This window comes from Danio aesculapii, chromosome 17 (assembly GCF_903798145.1).
Source record: "Danio aesculapii chromosome 17, fDanAes4.1, whole genome shotgun sequence".
Lineage (NCBI taxonomy): Eukaryota > Metazoa > Chordata > Actinopteri > Cypriniformes > Danionidae > Danio > Danio aesculapii.
The window spans coordinates 35,927,871-35,941,097 of record NC_079451.1 but is presented as its reverse complement, the minus strand read 5'-3'; the positions used below and the strand labels follow the sequence as shown (position 1 = coordinate 35,941,097).

The 13,227-nt window shown below is 34.5% G+C and overlaps 1 protein-coding gene across 11 annotated transcripts in view; it reads right to left on the bottom strand.

Moving 5' to 3' along the window:
- Positions 1-1,743: 1,743 nt before the first annotated feature.
- nrxn3a (neurexin 3a) overlaps positions 1,744-13,227 on the bottom strand; it is a 584,854-nt gene continuing 573,370 nt past the window's right edge. For 4 of the 11 annotated variants that reach the window (XM_056477512.1, XM_056477513.1, XM_056477514.1 and 1 more), the window contains one exon: positions 1,744-4,540. In XM_056477512.1, coding sequence (XP_056333487.1) covers positions 4,239-4,540 — 302 coding nt within the window. In that variant the 3' untranslated portion in view covers positions 1,744-4,238. Of the gene's footprint in view, positions 5,162-10,016; positions 10,596-13,227 lie in introns of all 11 variants that reach the window. The other 7 variants (XR_008839269.1, XR_008839270.1, XM_056477510.1 and 4 more) reach the window with 4 other exon arrangements.

Sequence of the window (13,227 nt, the reverse complement as noted above, 5' to 3'; positions counted from 1 at the left end):
TATTAAATATATATTATCAGAAGAAATTTTGAAGTGATAGCATAATTAAAATGTACACAGATTTGATCAAATTTTACATTTTTAAAGTGCATATGTGGTGGGGTGGGGGGGGTGGCATTACATAAAAATATGCAAATGAGGCTAAATTAATTGAAGCAATTATAACAGTGTTGTGTGGGCTTAATTCTCCACTTGGTTGAACTGTATTGTGGGTGGTTTGTGTAAAAGACACAGGGTTCATGCTAAAATACATAGACAAAAGCAGCACTTTATGATTTCACCCATCAGATATTGTTGTTTTTTTAAGAATGTTTGAGAAACACCATTTTCTTGCTACAGTACATCTTGTAAAACTGCTTGCCAAATCTCTTAACATCATAAGAATGACTTAGTGTGATCTAAACCATGTTTTCATTCAAGAAAGAAAAAACATGTTCACAGCAGATAATGTATACATGGCGTATAGAGCAGAATTAGGATACACAAAGCTTATTCAGAGTAGATTATGTAGGCACTCATATTGTTGGATTATTTCAGGTGAGCTGTATTTGCAGAAAAGTAAACATTTTTTAAACATGTTTGCATCCGGACACACCCAAATCATGTTGAAACTTTCACTGTAACCCATGTAATTACAGTAGCGATCCACCTTTTATGTGGATCAAAAATGTTAGATTTTTCATTCTGGTACTCTAAATGGCTTTCTGAATGGACCCGGTACATCTAAACATACCGGTACACAATAAAACTGAAGTGTACATTGATATAAGCTAAAATGACTTTTATTATTAACTGTGTTTTGATGTTACTTAATATCAAATGTTAAAATCTAACACAGAGATGCAGTTTCTTTAACATACATACTGTATATATGTTGACCATTTCATATTGTTTCGAATTCAGTATAATTGTTCAGGGTTTTCCTTTTTACTGTACATATAGTAGAGATCATAATTAGAGAACAATCAACAATGCCATAATTTGAAGTCAGTTTTCAATTTAAGGTTATCCTAAAATTAGGGGAATTTTCAGCATATTTCATTAGCTGCTTAATGTCAAGTCAAGTCAAGTCAAGTCAAGTCAAAATTAAGTAAAGTAAAAATCAAATCAAAATCAAATCAAAAACAATATCAAAAACAATCAAATCAAAAACAATATCATTTAGCTTGTTTTAAGGATTTCATTTTGACTATTCATTCATTCATTTTCTTTGTGGCTTAGTCTCTTTATTAATCAGGGGCCACCACAGCGGAATGAACCACCAACATATCCAGCACATGTTTTACGCAGTGGATGCCCTTCCAGCTGCAACCCATCACTGGGAAACACCCATACACTCTCATTCACACACATACACTATGGACAATGTAACTTACCCAATTCACCTATAGCGTATGTCTTTGGACTTGTGGAGGAAACCGAAGGACCCAGAGGAAACCCACAAGAAACATACAAACTCTACACAGAAATGTTAAATGACCCAGCCGAGGCTCAAACCAGTGACCTTCTTGCTGTGAGGTGACAGCGCTACCCACTGCACCACCTCACCGCCCTCATTTTTGACTATTTGTCTAGAAAAACCTTCTTGATTTAAGAATTTTTAGAAATTGGATTAGAAACAAGGCTAAAACACTGAGCAAGAAGATTTTTTTTTGCAGTAAATGAAATGGCAAGACCAAAGTCCTGATCTAGACCTGATTGAAAATCTCCAGAAAAGGTCTGGATGACAAAGTTATGCTTAAGAAACAGTTACTGTCTGAAGAGACTGGAAAAAAAGATCACAGCAGAGCAATTCAAGAGACTAGAGATGTCCTGTGGTCACAGATGTGCCATTCAAAGCAAGGGTTTTGTACACAATACACACTTATGACTTCTGTGATCTACAGAAAACTGAAGCTGAGATTTTTCTTCCTGCTATACAGTCAGTAAAATGTGTCTTGGTTATTTTGCAAAACACAGTTCTACTAACATGGTAAAGAATATATAATTAAAAACTAAAATTCCTTCGAATTTTGAATGGTTGAATTAATTTCAGCAAAAATGAATTGTTTATAAATAGTTCTCTAATTTTGATCTCCACTGTAGTCAGACAGATAATTACCATTTCGAATGAAACCATTAATCCCCAGCAGAGGTCACATCGCATGATTTGTACCTTTGTGTTGCCTTGGTAACTGAAAGAAAAATATTGCGGGCTGTTGTGTGCTGTTAACAGGTCATTGTGAGCAGTGAATCTTTTATTAATGCGTCTAGCAGGAAAGATCATTATTACACTCTGACCGGCTACTGAAAGCCAGTTGGCGTTTTATAACAAATGATGGCCTCACCTTTCTTGCTCTGAAAAACAAAGCGAGGAAGGACCTCTTAAACACATTAAAAAGGTCCTAACAGAAGAGGAAATTAAAATGTTGGTGCTGTCCAGGGCGATGGATGCTAGAAAAGAATATGCATGCATAAACCGTACACACATACTTTTTTGATAGGAGCACATTAAGACAACCCATGTATGATCAACCTCCATGGAGTGTTTTATTTTAGACCATCTGCAAATATTTTCTGAAGCGAAGCGACATGAAAGAAATGAATAAAAGCGCATATGAGGTTTAACAGAAAATAACTTTTTAAAATAACGTCACAACTTTACATCATGGTACAGTGATAAACAAATATATATATATATATTTTTTTTTTTGTTAAAAATGGCAAAAATATACATGATTATGAACAAAAATGGCAAAAAAAGTGTCGATGCGACAGGGCTTTTCCAGGCCACTCGTATTAAGACATTAAGGTAAGAAACACACGGCGTAAATTATCTGAGCTGCATATTCATATCCATATTAGTCTGTCTTTATTACATATTTCTTTGATTCTTCTATAAATAAAACAACTGATAACAAGGAAACCTTGGTACAATTAAGAAGTGCGTCTTGTATTTGATCGACAGCTTCAAGTAGTCAAATATCCATGCTTAGACTTAGAAACATCTGCGAGAAAGATTAGAACTCTAATCTAACAATATTCTCTGCTTGTCCTTACAAAAAAGACGTGTGTACTGTATATATTTTTTCTTCCTTCACATGAGTCGACAGTGTGGGATTTTTCTGCATGAAACACACTGAATAAATCAATCAAATGATCTCTCTGTACAATAGAATTACTAAAAAAAATACAACTTAGGTTTGTATGTACATCATCTAACTACAAAGTACAACCGCTATCATGTAATAAAATATGTAAACAAATTTCTCGTTCGACACAGTCGACTGTGACAACAGATAGGATTTTTTTTGTTGTTGTTTTCACACTTTGCACATTAGATTTATTTTTCGTATAGACATCCTTTAACAGTATCATAGCACTGCGCCAGTCTGCACCAGACAGCGGTATAAAAAAGAGACGAGAGCAAATGGACCAACATACAAAGTTCCACGTTCCCTTGTCGAGTCGGGACGAGAGGTCTATCTGATGATTGGATCGGCCCAGTGGGCGAAGCGAAGGATGGCATGGCATGCACTACAATCAGTCGCTTTACTGAGACAAGGAAACGTCACTGTCTTTCCGGCAACTCACACATTTGCAATATTACAGTTGGTAGTACAATTCAAATGATCAGTTTCAGTGCTGTGCTGTGCTGTCAGAGCCTCGACGACGAGCAGTTTCGGTTTATTACATTGTGTTTTTCTTCTTTTTGCAGAGAGCAAAAAATGATAAGACACCACATGTAATGTATAAACAATACAAATTTCTCATATATAGAATTTATATATATATATATATATTTATATATATATATTTATTTATTTTGTTGGCAGGAGTCCTTTTTTTTCGCGTGAACAACTTTTTTTGGGTCCCACTTTCATTACGGACGTCAGCACTATCAGTACATGCTTCAAACGTTCTCCTCTTTTTACAGAGTTACAAAAGAAACAGAAAAAAAGAAGAAGATTTACGCCAAGTTTCACATACCTCTAAAAGTCACTTAGGATTATGATGTAGCTGTGGAATATTCTACACTGATAACGTCTCCGACCAGATAGAGGAATAAGGTCACTAATGTTTGCTATTTTACCTTTCGCGGTATGCTTACGGTTGTAAGTGTGCTTTATGGTACAGTTCGCGTCAGAGTTCGCCTTCTCGGCACGGCGCCAGGGTTGGGCTCCTGTCGCCCTCTCTCTCGGCGCAGTGCCCAACAGGTCCATCTGTCTGTCTGTCTGTTAAAGTTCTGTGGCTCAGACTTACACGTAGTACTCCTTGTCCTTGTTTTTCTGTTTCTTGTTGCCGCTTTTGGTGCTCTGCTGCTTGTCCTTCATGACCGCGCCATTGCTCTGCGCCGAGTTGGTAATGTAATTCCTGGTCTCATCCACTTGGTAGGACCCCTCGTCCCTGTTTCTGTACTTATACATGGCGTAGAGCAGAATTAGGATGCACAAAGCGGCAGCGGCAACTATCCCGACGACCATTCCGGTGGTGCTGCTAGATTCACGGACCACCTCGGAGGCCCCCGGAACCCGCCTGATGCCCGGCTCCGTGGGGATTGCTGTGGGTACATTACGGAACATGGGGGAGGTTATTAATGGGCTCTTCAGCTTTGTGTTGTCTACCTCATAGGAAGTGGGCAATGGAAGCAAGACTATGTCGGGCTGGGGCTTTAGCTCTCTGTGATTCATTTTGCCCGCGGGCAGTTTGGGTGGCGTGGACGTGGTTGTGGAGCGGCTCAGCTTGGGGGAAAAAGAGGCGGTAGTAGTCCTACCGGAATCGAAGACTTTGTTAGGGCTAAAGTCCTTGGATCCCCACTTAGGCGCGTGAGCTTTGTAGCCACCTTCAAAGGTCGACGAAGACAAGGTCTTATCTGTTACCAAGGAGAAGGTGGTGTAAAAATCTTCATCATCAGTAGGGGGCAGGTTAGAGTCGTATGCTTCCCCAGAGCCATACCCAGATATCATCAAGCCATCATCATCATCATCATCATCATCACCACAATCATCGCTGCCTCCGTCCGACAAGCAAGGTACCCCCGCCTCAGTGGCCATGGACAGGGACTCTTTGGTGGTCTCAATAATGGTGAGGGTTGGGGGAAAGGGGATGGAGGGTGTACGAGTGGCTACAGAGGGGAGCTCTAAGGGATCCTTTACAATTACTGGGAAAACTAATTCGCCTCCTACAATTGAACACAGACACGGTTTATGTTAGTCTCTAAAACTGGCTTTCTTAAACCATAAAAGAAGGGCTGGTAATGGATACAAGGCATAACCCACAAATGAAGAAAAAACTAATTAAACAAATAAAAAATACAACAGTAAAATAATATAAACTTAAATTTGCTTCAAAAGGGCTTTGACAGGTTTTTGGGGCAAGCTGTTGGTTTGTGAGGGTTTGAAGAGCCTGATTTCTGGCTAATACTCACCAAAAAGTTTGTACATAAATAATTAACATAAGCTAACTACACATTTATTACATTTAATGTTAATTTCTTTAAAAAAAATAAGCTGTGAAAGTGTTCACTTATTGAATCATTTAAATGGAAGCTCAAAAGTGTGAATAAATCTAATTCCCATTGACTGTATTGTTATAAAAGTGAGAGAGAGAGAGAAAAAGACAACTTATATATATGAAGGCTTATATATATAAGAGGCAAAAGTCTCACCTCATGATTACAGTCATCTGTGCCCCAAGAAGGGATACAATAAAGAACTTGTGTATTTTTTTGAAAACCATCTGCTTTCTTTCTCTCTATATATACTTGTTGACGTATGTGTGATGTATGTGGTGTGAGGGAAAACCTGGCTCCCCAGCAGTGCACTGACTCTTGCCTTTTGAATGGCTTCATAAAGCCTTTCCGATGGCAGGTACTATCTTTATGGTGCAATGACAGCTGAATGATCTCTATTGTTGTTACAGTATCTATTGAACGTGCTTGACTTTTAAATGTGAAACCCAAATCTTTTTAAGTATTAAATAAGTACTGGAGATAAAATAATACGCATGGACATTGTTATATCCATTGTTAGGACTTCTAGTTTTATATCAAGCGTTATCTTCATTATCAGTTATTGGTTATATTTAGTTGAGAAATGTCAATAAAACAGCATGTAAATGATGTGACATAGCATTACATTTACCACATGTGAGAAATGAAAGCGTTTCTGTTAATATATCCAATATGTTACTTAACCTGTTAGTGGTGTTTTACTTACTTAATGTATGTTTTAATAAGTCTGTCACAAAAACAAATTATGAAGCCTACTGCGTAAATTTAGCAACAAATTCAAACAGTTACATGATTTTATAATTACACTCAGTTGTTAATGGAAAAATGTAAATAATGAGTTTTTTAATGTTGATTATTATATCTAAAAGTAAATAGCTGAATAATCTCTGTCATTATTTATTGAACTTGCTTGAATTTTAAATGTAAAACCCAAATCTTTAAGTATTAAGGAGGTATTGGAGATGTAATGGTACGCATGAACATTGTTTTAACCATTGTTAAGACTTATATCAAGCATTAGCTTTAGTATGAATTATTCGTTTTATATTTAGTTGAGAGATGTCAATAAAACAGCTTGTGAACAATGGGACATAGCTTTACATTTACCACAGACAAGCCATTCTACGTGAGAAATGAAAGCATTTATGTTAATATATTCACTATATGTTTCTTAACCTGTTAGTGTTGTCTTAATTGTTTAATGTATGTTTTAATAAGTCTGTCACAACAAAACAATTTATGAAGCTCACTGTGTAAATTATTACAATTCAAACAGACAAATTCAAACAGTTACATAATTTTATTATTAGATCTTGTTGTTAATGAAATAAAATGTAAATAATTAGTTTTTTTGAGTGTTGATTATTATATATAAAAGTAAACAGCCGAATGATCTCTGTTGTTGTTATCTATTGACTGTGCTTGACTTTTAAATGGGAAACCCAAATCTTTAAGTATAAAGGGAGTATTGGAGATGTAATGGTATGCATGGGTACTGTTTTAACCATTCTTGAAACCTCTAGTTATATATCAAGTAATATCTTTAGTAACAATTATTAGTTTTATATTTAGTTGAGAGATGTCAATGAAACAGCTTGTAAACAATGTGACCTAGCATTACATTTACCACAGGCAATCCATTCTATGTAAGAAATGAAAGCATTTCTGTTAATACATTTAATGTTACTTAACCAGTTAGAATTGTTTTAATTATTTAATGTATATTTTAATAAGTTTGTCACAATAACAAATTATAAAACCCACCATGTAAACAACAAATTCAGCAGTCACATAATTGTATAATTAGACTCAGTTGTTAATACATTTTTTTTTTAAACAACTTGTTTTTGTTTTTGAGTGTTGATTATTATATCTAAAAGTAAATAGCATTTGAATTAAATAGTTTGGGCTCTGTTGTTAATTGTAACCTTTAAATTGTGCAAGTAATTATGCTCCCTATATTGTTTACAGCATTAACTGAGAGACTTTAATCATAATTTATTTTAAGGCAGAGCCATGACTTGTTCAGTAAACCACTATTTAAAAAAATTGACAAAATTATGTTTAGCTCACCCAACCCCTCAAGAAACAACACTTTGTAATAAAATGTACTAAAGTCTGACTCCTCTTCAAATGTATATGTAGCTGTAAAATGTTTCTTTTCAGGATAGAACAAGTTATTATACTAATAGAAATATTGTGTCTCTGCCATGTGACAAAAGCGAAACATTCCATTTTTTGGAGATGGAAGGTCTGTTTGTTTTCTACCTGCTCGATATTCAGGCTGTCATTGCAACTGTAAGATAAAACTACCATCAGGTTTACAGTACATAACAAAAGTACAAAAAATTAACAAAATAAATCAAATAAAATTCAAAAGAACTTTAAATGATTACGGCAGACTTTAATGATAACAAAAGGAAAATCAAAGCCAATACAAGGAGTTCAATTACTAGTCATAGCACACAGTACATTACTGACAAACAGGCAATATAAACATCAGCAGCAAAACTGAGCAAATTGAGATCAATATTTCTGATCTCATTATGTCATTATAAACTTAAAGGGGTCATGAAGATCTTGTTAATTAATAAATGAAAGTAATTAAGGAATTTTCACATTATGTAAAAGTAATAACTATTTCTTATATTGGTTTAAACCATTTATTTAAAATACTCTATTTTGATAATCAAACTAATTAAAAAAATTTGATAAAAGTATCTGAAAAGCTGAACAGTTTGAGTCAAACTGTAGGTTTTAGTGTGTACCCAAACTTATATGTCCGAAAAACAAAATGTTTTAAGTCACATCAAATTTTAAAAAATACTTAATTCACCGAAACTATTGTTTTTCTGGATGTCAGTTGATTAAACTTTATATTGTAGAACAGTTCTTCGAATTCAATCTTATCTCACAGTCTTTCAGGATTAAAATAATTTTATTAATTTGATAATCAGAAACTCCACCTCTGATTGGCCAACTCAATTATTCTGATGTTGAAAGGCACTTTTAAATTCATTAATTCGTTTATTTTCTTTGGCTTAGTCCCTTATTTATCAGGAGTCACCACAGAGGATTGAACCACCAACTATTCTGGCATATGTTTTACGCAGTTGATGCCTTTCCAGCTGCAACCCAGTATTGGGAAAACCCTACCCACACTCATTTACACTATGGCCAATTTAGTTTATTCAATTCACCTATGGCACATGTCTTTGGACTGTGGGGGAAACCGGAGCACCCAGAGGAAACCCATGCCAACACGGGGAGAACATGCAAACTCTACACAGAAATGCCAACTGGCCAGCTGTGACAGGAACCAGTGACCTGTGAGGCGACAGTGGTAACCACTTAGCCACCGCGCTGCTCCACTTTTAATTTGAACTTTTCAATCATATGGGTGAACCAGGTGGGCACCTATGCCGGCAAAACAGAGCGGCAACTATGAAAATTGCCCAATGTTTTTATTTTTTTCTTGAATTCCTTTTGGTCACACTTTATTTTGATGGTCTGTTTGTTGAATTTAAGTTACATTGTATCTGCATGCCAACTAATTCTCATTAGATTATAAGTAGACTGTTAGGTTGGCTTTAGGCTTAGTGTAAGTTGACATGCACTTGTATCAGTTTCTGATAGTCAGTTAAATGTCTGTTGTATGAGCAGTATCAACAAATATTAAGCAGAATACTCAAATGGACCATCAAAATAAAGTGTTTCCTTAGTGTTTTCTTTACTTTGTTCAATTGTAAAGCGAACTAAATTTGAAAGCACTCAAGCTAGACTGACAGACAGCTGATTCTGTGATTACCTAAGAAAAACAATGATGGCACTTGTCTTTTCCAAATAAATAAATTAACAAAAAATATGTGTTATTATGAGCTATTTATACTGAGTTTATTTTAAAAACTCTGAGCCACATTACACATTTTAGAATATACATGCCATTTCTGTGGCATGCTTCTATGCCTTATTACAGTTTTTCTGCAATTTTATCAATAAACAAAATGTCCCACCTTTCACATGTATGTTAATGATAGGGTTTATTACAGGTGTGATGTAGGGATGGCACAGGAGTCTTTTGCAGTTGAGCTTGCGCCGGTCCTTATAACAACAACAACCAATCAAAACAAAACCAAACTAGTTGTTCAAACTACTTATATAAATGATCTGAAACAACACAATTCTTGAATTTTTGTTGGGACAACTTAATTGTTTTATGTTCAATGCACTTAAAATTTGTCAAAACTGATAAGTTAACTTAATTCCTTCATGTTGTCTCAACACAAATTGTTTGTGTGGAACCCAGCATTTTTTTTTTACAGTGAATATATTAATATAATGTACGAATTACTAAGATCAGAACGAAAGAGGGAAGGCGGGGGTAATATCTATAATGATTAGAGATTGCTGCATGTCAAAAGATCAATAGACTTTTTTCAATTCATGACCCCTTTAAACAAGCATATGCTGTACATCATAAACATTCACATAAGCATAACACATTTTTTGGGGGTTGTCAACTTACATCAACAAATTGCCCGCATGATTTTGGCATGAAGAAAAAAAACGTACAAAAGAAAGTTGTGTAAGAATGTTCTTGGACAGGTTTTTTTCTTTGTGAAAACAAAATGACTGTCATCGTGTTTCTGGTTAGATAAATATTTTTGTTTCCCACATGAGAGAGTACAGGGAGGCAACAACACATACATCCACACCACATAACATGAAAAATAAACTTCACCATTATTCTCTTTTGTCGTTACTTTGATATATAATTCAGTTTTCTTACAAAAACTGTACATATTTGAGCCTTTGAGTTGTATAGCTTTTTTTTTTCTTCTCGTTAAATAAATATCTACATTCTAGTAATTAAACTTTTTGCTTAGATTGGTTTTAATCTTTAGGTTTGAGTGAATGGATGACTGTACATATTTTACCATAGCTAGAGTGGGGAGGAGGAAGGGGGGGAGAGGTTGTGACAGGGGGAATTGGACCTATGAACATACTACATAGGAGATGACAATGATGGGGGTGATTGTGTAAGTCAGTTGCCATGTCCATGTATAGGCAGTACGAAGCGGTCGGGCAGCATTAACGTTTTTGGCTGTAAGGAAGGGATGGGGATATACAAACAATGAGCATATACATGCCCATCTACGAAAAAGAACAAAACTCTAACACTGACAATCTGACAAACCCTAAACTGCAACTTATTCGCCATGCAGTTTGGAAAACATTCTTAAAAACGTCAATTGTTCATTAAAATCAACTCTCAGAATTTGAAAAAAAAAAAAGAAGACAAGAAGAATATCAAGATCTGGAACCTTTTCATTGTGCCTTTTTTGATTGTTTACTTGATTTTTTTCATATTAAATTGGGTTGGTTTAAAGGAATTTGAGTTGATTTGACCTTCAGTTAATAAAGATAATAGGATTAATATCAAGCACATTGAATTTTCATTGAATTAGTTCCAAATCTTAAAAAAAAGAGATCAAAACACATTAAATTAATGATATTTGTGATTTGATATTCACATCTATAGGCAAAATTTCACCTCTAATTTTGAACCCAAAAATTCAGCTATTCAAAAAATGGTAACCAACAAAAAAAGGACTCAATTTCAACTTAAAAAGACAAAATTCCCAGAGACGAAAGAACAAAGCATTTCTAATTTTCACACACTACAACCAGATGCACAAACTATAAAACAGACACAATCGAGAGGGACAGTTTAACAAACAACTGCTTCCTCTGTCATGTGACCCAAAGACAAATATATCTGTCATTGTTAGTCTTAAACATGTAACAGGCGTGCAGTCTGGATGTATGTCAAAGAGAGAGGAAAATTGGCTGAAAATGGGTTAAGTCTTTTTTACTGCAAGATGTTGACGCATGCGTAAAGTAAGTTGCATTTAGGGAGAGTAGACAAACAACACAGCAAGCTGGGGGTCAAATCAGACATCAAAGGTTAAAGCGAGGTCAAAGAAGCCTTCAAACCAGGGCCTGTAGGTCACTGATATTTATCTGTACTATTTTACTGCCACATATACAAAGCAGAGTTTCGTTTTAAACAAGAAAAGTAATTAGAATTTATAGCGAAAGATCCATAATCATGATCGGTACCCACAGACTTCGGTTCAAAAGCAGCAGAGTATTGATTGAGGAATTCCACAAGAGGGTTCACAGCAGATCGAAAATAGAAATCATCTCTCTGAAAGCTGTGGTGTGAACATTATTTACTGACTGGATGAGCCATTAAATTGGTACTTAATGTAATCATCTCAAATGTAATCACACTCAAAAATAAAACATTAATCAATACAGTGAGAAATTATGGCAGAGGGGAAAAATCCAAACAATACAATAATGAGTTTATATTAATATAATAGTTTTTGAAATCAGAAATGTACATAATTTTAATGAACTTACTTAACCATAATATTAGTACATCCAATAACGTAATACTCTATCATTTCCTTAAATTAAAATAGTCAATACAATTATTATTATTATTATTATTATTGTTATTGTTATTATTATTACTGTTATTTATATTAAAACAATAGGCGAACATTAGTAAATTATGAATTTATAATATAACATTCTAATAAATAATCAAAAAATATTGTTTCCATTTAATTAAAAGAATTCTGAAATATACAAACAAATAAATAAACAAATACAACAACAGAGAGACTAAATGTGATAAATTACAGGTATTTCTATCAATATTTATAGATTTAATATTTTAACTTAGACTCCACTGTCCGTTGCTTTTTCAATTCTGTTATATTCTAAAAGTCCAAAACAACGACTTTTTTTGCACTGCATTACACACAAATATACTGCATGCTGAGGTACAATGACATTCCAATACATTCCAATACAGACTGAACAAGAGTCAGTGTTCAATCAAGAGCAGCACCATTCTAGATGAAATCACTCTGTTACGTGACTGTCAAGACTCTTTCACTGCGCTACCAGGCTGAATTACAAAATCAAACTACTTATTTCAACATACACATTCTGTAATAAAACACTACAGTTTATGTGCGCACACACACATTCACACGCACGCACGCACGCACGCACACACGCACACACGCACACACGCACACACGCACACACACACACACACACACCTGTACACACATAATATTGTCTGCTGGATTCAAACTGACAGATTCATCCCTGAGAATTTTTGGATATGAATATTTAAATATTTAGATTACACTGTACTGGTGTTCTGAGTGGATCACACAATCTTTCTAATCATTTTAATATGCTGATTGGCTGCTTAAAAACCACTTCTTAATAATAATATGATCATCAAAGCTGCTCAATAATTTTATTTGTGTTTTTTCAGGATTACTTCATTTATTTGAAACATAAATCTTTGTAACATTATGAATGTCTTCACTGTTTTGATGAATTTTACGTACATCCTGAACGAAATCTTAAGAAACCCATACTTTTGTGCAGCGTATGTGCTATTGTAATTTACACTACAGGGCTGTTGAATGCTAAATTCTGATTGGGTGATGAACATTTTATTCTGTAAAAAAGTAATAAAAAAATTAAAGCTTTTTAAAAGCATTTTTTAAATGTGAAGTCAACTAGACCCAATGATTTTGAAGAGATTATTGACTTTACTCAAAAATATGAGTAAATCCATTGCCTTAAACTTATTAAGTAAAACAATTTTGCACATAATTACAAAAATGAAGTTAAATTAG